The sequence below is a fragment of the Carlito syrichta genome, unplaced genomic scaffold (genome assembly GCF_000164805.1).
Source record: "Carlito syrichta isolate Samal-C Ts95f unplaced genomic scaffold, Tarsius_syrichta-2.0.1 Scaffold308133, whole genome shotgun sequence".
Lineage (NCBI taxonomy): Eukaryota > Metazoa > Chordata > Mammalia > Primates > Tarsiidae > Carlito > Carlito syrichta.
In genome coordinates, this window is record NW_007252229.1 from 231,567 (window position 1) to 245,949 (window position 14,383).

Sequence of the window (14,383 nt, forward strand, 5' to 3'; positions counted from 1 at the left end):
TGTAGAGATGAGGTCTCGCAGGCCAGGCGGGTCTCGAACCCGCGGGCTCAGGCAATTCACTCACCTCAGCCTCCCAAAGGTGCAGGATTACGGGCTGAGCCACTGAGCCTGGCTCAGAATAGTTTTTATTTTGATAAAGTGGTATTTTCAAGTATTTATAAAATTCCACTATAGCACTAGTGTAATGAGTCTCATAATTTTGCAAAAAAACTGAATATAAAACTCCATAAATTCATTATAAATACACAAAATTATATATTAATATGTCCACACAAACTAAGTAGAATATATATACACATATATGCATATATAATATGCCTGCAAATCTGAAATCTTTATATTTATAAATCTATGTATATTTAGATAGATAGATAGAATGTCTGCAAATCAGGAATCTTTGGATCTAGAGCAATCCTGGAATTGGGGGGAGTTTCTAGCTTCATGGGAAAGTCAATATATTTTATAATTTCAACATCATTAGAAAATCACAAGTTGAAATTTGTTGTTTTAATACTTAAATCTAACCACTAGCGATATAAATATATAACGTATAACTTCCAAATTACAAGGGCAAATAAAGAATAAGGAAAACTTTAATAATAAAAATATAATAGGAAAGTCAATATTAAGAAAGAATAAGATAAAACATATTAAAATCAGATTAAATAGAATTCAATGGAAAAGATATATAGGAGGAAACCCATAAGTTTATTTTATGATTAGATGCATATACTAATATGGAAACAAATCAGTTATGAGTCCTTACGTGTGTAATACTATAGCATCAAAATGTATAAAATTAAATGCAAAACATTACCACAATTTCATAAAATCAGTGGAAGAATTTTTTACATCTTTCTTGATATTTGAAAAATTCAGAAGATAAAAGGAAATTTATTTAAAAAGTGAAGTAATATTCCAAGTAAAATTGTCTTAATAACTAAAAATTAACTCCTTTCAAATTGCCATCAAACATTTATAAGCTTTTAGCATAAGGGCAGGATAAAATTATCTGTAAGATTTAAGTCTGTATAGGTAATGTTTCTGAATACATGCAATATGACTAAAAAATTAACAATGGAGTTAAAGAAATAACAAACTCCTACCTGGAAATTTTAATATTACCTCCAAATAATTCTTAGCTCATAGAAAAAAATCAGCAACATAATTACAGAATATTTAGCAGATAATTATGATAATATATATCAAAGGTTGTAAATTATGGCCAAAGCTGCTTGCAAAAGAATTCTTATTGCAATAAGAAAACTTTATTATTAAATAAGAATCAATGAGAATAAATGTATAAAAAGCAAACTCAAAAAGTTAAAGAAAGACTAACAAAGTTAACCTAAACAAAGGTAGAGTCAAAATAAAATCATGAACCAGTAATCAGAACACAGAAACAATAAAGTAAGCCAATAAATACATAAGCCCAAGACTCAATTTCTTTGGAAGATAAATAGAATTCTTCTAACAAGTTCTCAACACAACAAGCAAAGCAAAATTAAAATAATAGGCAAAGAGGGTACATGTTTACCTAAGAGGAATAGAAAAAATAATAAAACTGAATACTCAATCAGTATTTATTAAACTGAAAAGAGTATGCAAAATGCATTCTGATAATTTTGAAAGTCTTGATAAGATGAATTCATGTAGGGAAAAAACATAAACTATGTAAGATTATTTAGTGGAAAGACATTCATGCTCCTACTTGCTCATATGCCATTCTTAGAGATCAGTGCCCAGAGTCCTGTTGGAGCAGACTTCCAACATGGGGGGCCCTGGCCAGTTCATCCCTGCCCAGGTGGACACTTAACCTGATTTGTTCAACTGTCATCTTCTCTCTGAGATCAGAACCCCATCCTCTTCTCCCTGCTCCATCACTTCCTGCACCCTTTAGTACTTCAGCACAATCACAGCACCATCACCAACTAACATATCACCTGTTTTGTTACTCCTGTTTTTAATCATCGTCTGCCCCCTCCCTTGACCCACACAAATAAGTATAAGCTCCATATAGCAGGATATTTAATGGGGGGGTGGTACATTATTGATTCCCAGACCCTAAAAGTAGGCAGCAATGTATATTTCTTGAAGGAATGAATGAGTAACAGACTGATCTGTCATCTGTAGAGAATAAAGTTGATGATTTCTATACCTGTTGATTTGGGTACATGCAGACAAAAGAAGTTTGGGGCTACCATTTGTGGCAAACACAATTTTCTGTGTGTTAATGACCACAGGCATTTGTCTGCTGATTCAAGAAAGAAGCTGAGTACAGAGAGAAAGACAGATGGAACAGAGGATGAAGAGGAAAAAGAAAGAGAGATGGGGGCCGCCTGTTCGCTTTTCTGTCTTCTTGAATGTCTTGCTATTTTTGTACAATTAGACTCCATGAGAAAAAATACACTGAATTTTTCTCTTTTTTGAGTTGGAGTCTCACTCTGTCACTCAGGCTGGAGTGCAGTGGCATGCTCATGGCCACCCCAGCAGGCTCAGGCGATCCTTCCAAGTAGTTGGAACTACAGGTGCATGCTACCATATCCAGCTAATTTTTTTATTTGTTGTAGCAATGAAGTCTCCCCTAGTTGCCCAGGCTGTTCTCAAACCCGTGGGCTCAGGCAATTTCCTCACCTTGGCCTTCCAGAGTGCTGGGACTACAGGCTTGAGCCACAGCACCTGGTCAATACATTGAATTTTTTTTAAATCACAGTCTCATTGATGTGCCAAATGGAAAGTACATTAGCTCTGATTAGGCTTTCCACATCCTCTTAGATTTATCCTTTTAGGTCAAGAATGCCCAGTCTTGGATGTTCATCAACACAACTATGGGTCTTCTTCTTTATCGTTTTCATTTTCTTCTTTAACATAAGGGTGCCAGCCCCCTGGGGTAGCTAATGTGCTGCTCTAAGAACTGCTGCTTTGCTAATGAACTCTACTACTTTCTAACCCATTCAAAGATGTGCACAGGTTTCTCCTAATAGTATCCATGAAATGTTGCCCCTTTCTGTAAAAACTTCCAATTCTGAAAGACACTTTCACACAACCAGTTTCACATCCACCTAGCTCATTCAGAGTTGCTTACTTCTTAAGCTGTATATTTTTTTGAGTTGGGGCCTCACCTTGTCACCCAGGTTGGAGTACAATGGTACAATCACAGCTAACTACAGCCTCAACTTCCTGGGCTCAAGTGATCCTTCTGCCTCAGCCTCCTGAGTACCTGGGACTTGCCACCATGTACTGCTAATTTATTTTTATTTTTGTGGAAAAAAGTTCTCACTATATTGTCCAAGGCTGGTCTTGAACTCCTGGGCTCAAGAGATCCTCCTGTCTCAGTCTCCCAAAGTGCTGGGATTACAGGCTTGAGACACTGTGCCTGGCGAATTCTTAAGCAATTAATCACTGTTTTTGAAGTTCATAAAGATTCTTTTATACATTCCTGGATTTTCAAATGACTTACAAATTGTCATAGGGGTTTTCAGGATCTCAGTATTTCCTATGACAGCATAAATCTGACCAAGAAGCTGAAGTCTTAAATGAAAGGAGATTAAGTCAAATACCTGCAGAGGGGCTTCAGGATGCTTCTCTCTTGGCACAGGAGCAGCCAGAGCTTCCTGAGGGAGTTTTGACTTCTTCTTTTTGGCTTTTTCCACTTTGACATTGGTGAAATAGTTGACAGCAGCGAACTCGATAAGGGCCGAAAATACAAAAGCAAAGCAGACAGCTATGAACCAATCCATGGCAGTAGCATAGGACACTTTGGGCAAAGAGTGCCGTGCACTGATGCTCAGCGTGGTCATGGTGAGAACTGTGGTTATTCCTTCAGGGAAAAAGAGCAAAGAGACAAATAACCTTACTATTATTTCTATGCAAAACATGCACAGCCCACTGCTATTGAGAATCACTACCAGAAAAAGTGTGAATTATATATAGGTCTTTCTTATCTTTAACTAAATATTATTTGTTGAATTAAAATCATAGATATACTAGTTTTGTAGAAGCCTAATTTATGCAAAACAACAAAAGTATATTCCTGGACAGATAGATTTCCAGAGTAATTTGAACATCAACCACCCATCAGTTTACAGTCGGCCAGACAGTATTTGGTGGGGGAAAAAAAAGACACTTCTCTTCTATCAATAAGCTTCTGAAGCATCACTTCCAGGAAAGATTTCTTTTTAGCCAGGAACAGAGGGGTATTTTCACTCTCAGTAGAAAAACTCCCCTTGCTACTGGAACCACAGAGCAATACACTATATAAGGATGTTAATGTCCAAATTTGAAGAAATTTGGACTTGTGTACCTTTCTGCATCTATGTAAATCTGTCTAATCCCTGTTATCTGGTTAAGACTGGAAACCGCTACGGGGATTTATTACATCCATTTAAACTGATTCTATAGAATGCCTAGGAAGTTTCTAAAGTCAACACACCTCATGTCTGGGGATGATGGTGATGATGGTGATGATGGTGATGGTGATGATGATGGTGATGATGATGATGATGACGACGACGATGACGACGATGATGACTACAATGATAATGAAGGCATCTAAACTGTATATTCTGGTCCATGCCAAAACCCAGGAGAAAGGCAAATAGTATATGTTCAACCAAAGAGATTGTGAGCCCCATGCAACAATAAAGCAACAATCATAAAACTTGATTTAAAGAAAACAATATTGGTTCCTAAATTCAATGTTTAGTTGCATCCTGCCAGCTAGTGTTCCCTGACTGTCCCACGTGTATCCATCTTGTTTCCACAACTCGACTGAACATGGCCTCCTTGAAAACAGACAAGTCTAATACCACTTCAGATTTACTATAATATTTCACATACTGCCAGGTGCAATAATAATACACAGAATATAAATGCACAGAAAATAAAAACTCATTTTTCCAGTTCCCCACCAACTTGTTTTCTCTGAAATCCACTCTCCTTCTAAATCTTCAGTGCTTAGAACATGAAAAATTGGAGCAACTGGCCAGGTTTGGTGGCTTAGCCTATAATCCCAGTACTTTGGGAGGTCGAGGCGAGACCCCGTCTCTACAATGAATAAAAAATTAGTCAGGCGTGGTAGTGCATGCTTGTAGTTCCGGTTACTTGGAAGGTTGCCGCAGAAGTATCGCCGGAGCCCAGCAGGTCAACGCTGGGGTGGCCATGAGCGTTTCACTGCACTCTAGTCTGGGTGACAGAGTGAGACTCCAAATCAAAAAATAAAATAAAAAATTGGAGCGATGATGCTGCATAGGAGCCATAGACCATTCAAAAACATTCCATAAACTATACAAAGAAAGACATTTGAGAATTTGGTGGATATTCCCTTTTAAAAAATGTCCATATAGTGTTAGCATTTTTATTCATCTAAAATAGATTATAAAATGAGTTTATTCAGTCAAATATACAAATATCTACACAGCTATGAAAATACAATTTTGTGAACTTATTGGACTTCATTTCAAACAGAGATCTTGGAACATTTAAGCCTTCCTTTTGAATCTCAGATGAATGACACCATTCCCTTGCTGGCTGTGAGATACGTGAACAAATAATAAAATAACTTTGAAAAATTTTAGCTACAAAGTTTGAAAATAATCAAAATTCTTCTTCTTGTTCATAACAATTTAAGTTTAATGGGTTATTAAGAATTCAAAAATGTTCTCTAACTTTCTTAAACATGTAAGTAGTATTTTTTCCTCTAAGAAATTATGCTGAAAGCACCTGGAAATAAAATGTGAACAGTGCACTATAAATATGACTACTACTCAGTACTCGTGAAATTCTACAGAAATCATAATGCAATAACCAAAAAGGATACTGACACTTAAATGTAAGTATCATAGGATTCCCTTTGTTACTTTGAACTTTTTTTTTTGTAATAGAACATTGTTTTTTTCCTGAGGATCAAAGTAGTAGTCTTCACCTTCTCTCACTGTCATATGAAAAAATTCCCTTATTAATGAAATGTCAAGTAAGCAGAATACTAACACAATTACTGAGTCATTAAACCAAAAATTAACTTTCTGATTGTTACGGAAGATAGATCACCAGGTATGTGGCTTAAATGCTGCAGACATCAACACAAAGAAATACTGGATACGTGGCTACCTTCCATTTCTCTTTCACTGTTTCAAATCAGCTTTATTTTAAAGTGTGTAGAATAGCTATCTAGATATTATGGTCCCCACTCTATGACTATTGGCGAAAGTAGCAAAGCAGCCCACATAAACAATTGGGTAAGTATTTCAAATCTGCCCTCTCTTTAGGCATGAGAAAGGTTTTTCTCTTGGTGTGTAAATTTGAAGAAAGCACTACCACGACATGGGTGTACTTATTACATCTGGTTTTAGGTGGAGCATTTGGCTGAATTAAGACCCATAGAATAGCAATCAGAAATCAATCCTTCAGAATAAGATCCATGCCTCCTCTGCTTCCAGGAAGACAGTGCATCTGTGGTATATGACTTAGCCGGCATCTACCCTGAAAACATTTCAAAGTCATAATTTCTGTTTAATATATCCAAGTATTGATGCCAGTCCCTGCATTTAGCATGTTGAATGTGCACCATATTGGCTGGCCCAGACGCTGGGAGAGGATGTGTAAGAGTAGGCTAAGACTGTACACAAGAGTGAATTTTTGGCTGGCCAGTCCTAGAAAATGAAATGGCAATGATTTAGATGTGCCAGCTGGCATTTACTTGTGTTTAATGTTTTACTATACTGGAATAATTAGAAAACGTAGAGGCACACAGCTTTGGAGATGGAAGGTCTTTGGAGAGATTTTTTAGTATACTCTGCTCTTCATATTTACACTGATTTGTTTTGTTTCCTTTTTGCTTGGTCTCTGGTGACATCTCTCACCCAGCAAATGATCTCCTTATGAGTAAAGGGGGAAATAAGAGTTAGGCAAGAAAAAAAAAACTAGCCTACAGTTAATTTTCACCTAAATCTTATATAAAATAGATTGTCAATTCCCCCCAAGTATGTAAAACGTAACTTCCCTAAGAAAGTAGCATTCAAGACCCTCAATGACTGTCTATCATTCTGATATATTTTTGATCCTTGAAGACTGAAACCAACATCTTGGCAAGTGGCCATATTTTCCCTGATCAACTGAAACCAACATCTTGGCACGGGGGCATATTTCCCTGATCAACTGAAACCAACATCCTAGCATGTGGGCACAAAACATGGGCAAATTTCAAATTTCAAATGAAAAAATATACCCACAAAGTATCTTAAATACACATCCATGCAATTTCACCCAGCAGCTCTGGAATTTGCTACATCCCCCCTCCCCTGTGAAAACAGAATGGCTGACTTCTCAAAGTTGGCAGAAAATATCTTGGGTGCACCACTTATAATTATGTGCCTTTATACAAATTTCTTAATATTTTGAGCTATTTTCCTTATATATAAAAAAGTCAACAATGCCTGTCTTGTTGAGTTATGACCTCATAAGGATATGGCAAATCTGTCTATCATCAGTACTACCAGTACTAGTATCCTCACTACATACTACTTGATTTCCTTAGAAAATCTTATTTGGATAGGAAATGTTGGGTAAGTACAGCTGTGATCAATGCTAACTCTCCGCACACCACTGGAGATATCTATTATTTGGAAATAAGTGAGATAAAATGAGAGCCGCCAGTTTGTAAGCAATCAAGAAAATATTCAAAGCTCATCAAGCCATCACAGCAATATAACCAACAGAGGACATTCACATTAAAGTACAAAGCAGTGACTCTCAAATAAGGTAGATGGCAGCATGGAACACCATACTAATGAATAACACTTAAATAGTATTTACTATGTGCTAGGTATTCTCTCAAATGCTTTATCCGAATTAACTCATAGAATCTTCACAGCAATCCTGTGGGGCAGGTAAATCTATTCACCCTGTTTTAACACAGGAGGACACACACAGAAGTAACTTGCTGAAGGTTCATAGCTAATAAGTGGTGGACCCTGGGGTTAGAACCTATGCTTTCTGTCTTTAGAGTCTGCACTTAGCAGAGTTACCTATAAGAGGTTAGACTTTTCTGTTCCAGAAACCTTGTAAGAGCCTATTTAGAAAAAAAATATATAATGATATGTACGAAAATGATTTTTATTTGTAAATTCTAATAGGAACTTATGGATTTTAAAATTTTAATGATGATGCTGAAATAGTAATATATTTTAAGTGAGGAAAAGTTAAGAAACTTTGATGGGGTGCTCAGCCACAGGAGATGCTTCCTTTCCAGTCAGGCTGCTGCAACACATGCTGTGTAAAGACTCAAGATTAGTGTGAATTACATGAGCTAATGAATGTCAAGAAGTTAGCAGAGTGCCTGGTAGTCCACACTAGAAAGATAAGTTAGGGAAAAAAAAAAAACTTACAAAAATCAAGGAATCCAAGTCAAAACAAAATAAATCTTCTCTACATAAGAGAAGTATGGTAGAAAGTAAAAGTAGCTAATATGAATTATTACTAGTGGTTTAGGTACCCTGTACTGAGTACTGTACATGACTCTATAAATTCTCAATAGTCTTCAAAAGAGAGATGTAATTTCACAATTTTATGGATGGAGAAAACAAGTAGCAGATTGGGGTTTAAACCTAGACTTGTTGACACCCAAAGCTTATATCTGTCATTTTCTCTCCTTCATTTTCACACCTATATGTAAGAGCTAAGATTTATTAACACTTTCAATGTGCAGTTAGTCTTTAACTGAATCCTCATAATTCTATCAAGTAATGCCATTATGCCTGCTCACTGCCTTCCTGAGATCCACCCTGCCTCCAACATTGACCCTCTGCATGAATTTCTCCAGTATGATTTCAATACCATTTTTTTTCCTTCTTCTTCTTCTTCTTTTTTTTTTTTTTTAATTCCTCCTCCTTCTCCTCCAATACCTTCTTTGATAAACCTAAGATTAAAAGAAGGGTGGTTGTCTATGGAGTAAATACCCCTACTGGGGTATTCAGGTCCATTGAGGATACTGCAGTACCCTCAATAGCAGTTCTCAAAAAGGATTTGGGAGGCAGCAATAAAAATTCCTACTCTCTCGAGTTCCTTCTCACCAGCATCTCTTTAACTATTGTGTGATAAGGCTATTATACTATGGCTGTGATCCCACCAGATAGAAAATGGAAATTGGCACCTCTTGTGAGGACTATGCCAACATTCCAGAAAACTTCTGATCATTTTCTGTCTTATCTCACCACTAATGCCTTTGTTACTTACAAGAAACAGAGAAAGAGATTAACTAAAATAAATGTAATTATTTAAAAGCATGACTGACATGTAAGAGACATTGACAGTTATAAAAATTTTAAACTCGTGTTCTGGACTTACTATTTTACTATTTAAAAGGAGGACTGACATGTAAAAGACATTGACAATTATAAAAAATGTTCTGTTCATATGTTCTGGACTTTATGTAGTTCAGACCACTACACTGCATATTTGAAGCCACTATAAAAACAAAAAGAAAAAATGACGTTGGTTCAAGAGAAAAGAAGGACGTAAATAGATGAGCTTATAAACTAAGCACATAATACCTTCCAATTCAATGCATTTAAACCATTTGCATTTTGTTCCTCTTCATTAAAAGCTAAATTATTCTAAGGCTTTCATATTCATTCAGCCATGACTTTTATTTGTTTTATTTTAAGCTGCCAGTGCATTTCATTTTAACACCTAGATATAATTTTAATTCAATTACACAGCATTATACGAGGAGCCCAAGAATATCACCAAAATTAAAATTGTATCCAGATTTGTACTTGGTTTTTGCCTGCCTGGTTCCACAAGGGAAATCGGATGCATGATCCCAGAGGAAGGGATGTACTGCCCATATCTTGTTAAGCCTTGTTACTTTGTATTGGCTAGATAAACATGAAAGCCTGTGTGATTCTTTATACAGTCCAGCCTGACACATTCCTGTTTAATATTTTCTTAGAAATATCCAAGGGCTATTCCCATGAATCATGATCAAAATGTAATGTGAACAAAAACACTCAAGAAATGAATAGCAATTACCAAATACAGTCCTAGCTGGAACTGATTCTTTATTTATCCAGAATGAAACTTGAGAAAGAATAACTGTCATAATGCATGGAATATAGGTCTGAATCATAAAATAACCCATCTTCCGTCTGAGGTGGAAGTAAACCGTCATAACAACATATTCACCTGCCAAGAAAACAGGAGGAAAATGCGTTATTGATTCTGCAGACAATTAGTCAATAGCTTTATAATCATGTTTCAGACTAATAAACACTGTTTTAAGCAAAGAAATTATCTTCTGTGCATAGCAAAACAAACATCAGGATGTATGCAGTTTCCTAACTAGGAAGAAAATGACATTGAACATTATTACACAGAAAAACACTTTTGAAAAGTCCGTGTAGTGATTAAGCAATTTAATAAATTGGGCTTTAACTTTTTAGAAGTAGTGGCAGTGCTTTCTATTTAGATAGTCTAACATTGCTAAAGGAATTAGCTTTCATTTTCAGCATTTTTTTTAAAAATGAATTTGAACCTAACATTTATGAAACACTACCAGGAAAAACAAAATACATATACATACACACATACAGACAAAAAGAGAAAGTTTAATTTCGGAAAGGAATAAGTATACTATTAGATACAAATATATATGTATTTCACTCATATGTATATTTCATACACACACATATGAGCTTAGATAGGCTGTCTTAGTTTTAGGAAAGAGCTGTATTTTTCTAAAAGTTCCAGATATGAAGAAAAATACAAACACATATATCTAACAGAAAGGCACATATAACATCCCTGATTTCAAACATGTTCCATGGGCACTTAGACAAAAAACTAAAAAGCTAATAAGTGTAACAAAACACACAATTTCTTGTAGCTCTTGATAAATATGATAAATATTTTTACTGCTACTTCTGAAAAGGGTAGGTTTAAAAAGCTATTTAGGAAGCAGTGGACTTATTCACAAACTGTGAAGCTCAATGCTCAGAAACCTCACGTCCTCCCTGGCATGTTCTGAATCCCAGTGGCAGACTGGAAAATAATAAATGTCATTTCAAAAATATTTTTTTCCTCGACAGAGGAGAGGCAAAGTGCTCTGTGAGAAAGCTACTGCATAGTTTCATAATTGATGTGAAGAGGGTCCCTCAAAATGACAACAGCTATGACAGGTGTTGTAAAGATAAAAGTCATGGGAATTTGGAAGAGAGGAGAAGTACCATTGACTTCATGACAAAGATAGACTGTGTGAATTTATACAAAGCAGTTTTAATACAAGAGACAGTAAGCTAAATTCCTCTTTAAAAAAAAAACTTATATATGAATTGTGGTTCTCCATAATAAATTCCCCTTGTTTTATATTATGGATGCTTATTTTTAACCACTTTATTGAGATATTTCATGGGTATATTTGATGAGTTTGGGGACAAGTATATACCCATGAAACCGTCACCACAATCTATGACATAAACTCATTCACTATGGGTACTATGCTGTACAGTAGCTGTCTAGGATGTATTCATCCTGTATAACTGAAATTCTGTGCCTTTTGACTAAGACCTTCTTGTTTTCCCCCTCCCTCAGCCCCTCACCACAACCATTCCACTCTCTGCTTCAGAGTTTGACTATTTAAGATTCACCATCCCATCATATCACTGCTTTATATTTTTCTTTTTTTTTTGAGTCAGAGTCTCACTGTTGCCCAGGCTAGAGTACAATGCCATGCTCCTGGCCACCACAGCCTTGACCTGCTGGGCTCAGGTGATCCTTCTGCCTCAGCCTTCCAAGTAGCTGGAAATATAGGCACACACCACCATGCCCAGTTAATTTTTTGATTTATTGTAGAGATGAGGTCTTACCAAGTTGCCTAGGCTGGTCTTGAACCTGTGGGCTCACACAATCCTCTCACCTCGGCCTCCCAAAGTGCTGGGATTATAGGCATGAGGCAAAGCACCTGGACTGGGCTAATTTTTTTGAGTTGGAGTCTCACTCTGTCACCCAGACTAGAGTGCAGTGGCCGTTCCCGGCCACCGCAACCTCGACCTGCTGGGCTCCAGCGATCCTTCCGCCTCAGCCTTCCAAGTAGCTGGAATTACAGGCATGCACTACCACGCCCGGCTGATTTTTTTATTTATTGTAGAGATGAGGTCTCGCTGCCCAGGCGGGTCTCGAACCCGCGGGCTCAGGCAATCCACTCACCTCAGCCTCCCAAAGGCGCGGGATTACAGGCTGAGCCACCGAGCCTGGCTTAATTTTTTAATTTATTGTGAAGACAAGGTGTTGCCATGTTGCCCAGGCTGGTCTTGAACACCTGGGCTCGGGCGATCCTCTCACCTTGGTCTCCCAAAGTACTGGGATGACAGGTGTGAGCCACCAGGCCTGGCCTCAATTTTTTCTTAAAACAAAAACAAACAAAGCAAAATTCATCATCTTACACCTTCATATCTTTGTTCCAGATCTTACAACTTCATTTTTACTAATGCAATCCTAACATTTTGATCTGACAATCAGGACCTTTTAAGAGCATGGACCCCAAAGTCAGAGTGCTTACATTTGAACTTTGGTTTTGCCATTTATTAGCTGTATGACTCAGGCATTCATATAGTGTTTAAATTTTTTTCATGTGTAAAATGAATATGGTACTAATCTCCACTTCATGGAGAGATTATAAAAAGTTGAATTAATACATGGAAATAATCTAGAATGGTACCTGTCAGACAGTAATTGATGAACACCTTTTAACTATTGCTATAGTCTAAATGTTTGCATTCCTCAAATGCAAATCCTTATGTTGAAACAGTGTAAATGATATTAAGAAGTTGGCTTTGGGGGTGATGGGATCACAGGGTAGAAACTTCATGAATGAGGTACCCTTAAGAAAGAGGTTCCAGTGTGAGCATGCACCCCCCACACCTTGAGGAACCCCATGTGAGGACACAGTGTGAAGGTGCTAATCTATAAGCCCAGAATTAGGTCCTCATCTGACACTGAATCTGATGACAACTTATCTTGGACTTCCCAGTCTCCAGAACTGTGAGAAGCACATTTTTGTTGCTTATAAACCACCTAGTTGATGGTGTTTTGTTATAGAACCCAAATGGCCTAAGATAACTATCAACAAATTTATTTCTATAGTGTTATATGTATATAAGGAATGGTCTTAAAACAAGTTATAATCAGCTGAGTTTTTTGTCTAAATATGATAAAAGCTAAATCCTGTTATTCCTCCCATGCATATTCCAGAAGAAAATACACACCAAGAATCATCAGTAATAACTACCCACTTACTTGTGTGACAACTTTAATGTATATTCTTAATGCACTTTGTAATTATGCTTTGGATCTTGATATACTTTTTTTTAAAGGGGAAGGTGGCACCATAAATTGGGCAAGACAAAGAAAATTTTGGGAAAGCACTAAACGAAACAAACAAAAAAAAACAAGGTCAGATTTCCTACCACATCATTTTCTTGAAAATAGTTTTAACATATTTGATTACTGACTTTCATTTTGAATAAGAAAACCAACTCACTTTTCACATCTTTCCAACTCCAAATTTATTTTAAACAAAAAAGACTATAAATATAAATTTAAAAATGCTGAGCTGTGACTTATGCATCAACTCTATTTCTGGAGAATTTTCGTTTTTTCCCTGAAACACTAGCTATTTCAATGTTTAAAAAAAGCCAGAAAAAAACTCTATGGCTATTACCAAGTAGCACACTGGCTTTAACCATTAAATATCTCACCCGTAATTGATTTGATAGTTTCACTGGATACAGTTTGCCCAATCAAGTCATACTGCACTAAGCTGGAAGATTCCTTTGGCACTTCAACTGACTTCTCGGGGCCTTTTGTCCAAGTGTAGATCATCTCGCTCTTTGGATAGGCATCTGAATGACAGCACAGAACATGGTTAGAGCTAGTGCTCTCTTTGGGCCTCCATTGGTTGCCAACACTTATGAACATTACATGTCAAGAAAGATGGAATAAATGAAAACAATGATCATGAAGACTTGCTCAGACAACTGAAGAGACTAAACACATAGCCTTGAAACTCAGCAGGATTTATTATTTTTATATCAAAGAATTGAAGAAGAGACTAAACCTGAGGCATCTAAGATGCTACAAGTAATCACTGTATTTGCATATGGTGTCCGTGCTGATAGGATAAGCAGGTGAAAGGAAGACACCTTAAACTTCCAAAACTGTACTGTCCAACTCCCAATTCTTTCTCCTCTAGCTCATTTCTAGACTTTACCAACACCAACTCCTTCCATCCTAATGCAGTTCTGCAGTTTAGAAATGTACCAGATGCTGCCACAACAAAACAAACAAATCATACCACTGGGAGCGCTCCAGGGCTCACCTATCCCAGACG

General features: G+C 36.7%; 1 protein-coding gene across 5 annotated transcripts in view; it reads right to left on the reverse strand.

Annotated features, from left to right (window-relative positions):
- Positions 1-14,383, reverse strand: part of GABRA4 (gamma-aminobutyric acid type A receptor alpha4 subunit) — a 161,884-nt gene that overhangs the window by 127,808 nt on the left and 19,693 nt on the right. For all 5 annotated transcript variants that reach the window (XM_021716053.1, XM_008065015.2, XM_008065014.2 and 2 more), the window contains exons 6-8: positions 13,752-13,895; positions 10,030-10,182; positions 3,561-3,820 (exon numbers count right to left, since the gene is read on the reverse strand). In XM_021716053.1, the coding sequence (XP_021571728.1) occupies positions 3,561-3,820; positions 10,030-10,182; positions 13,752-13,895 (557 nt within the window). The remainder of the gene's footprint in view (positions 1-3,560; positions 3,821-10,029; positions 10,183-13,751; positions 13,896-14,383) is intronic.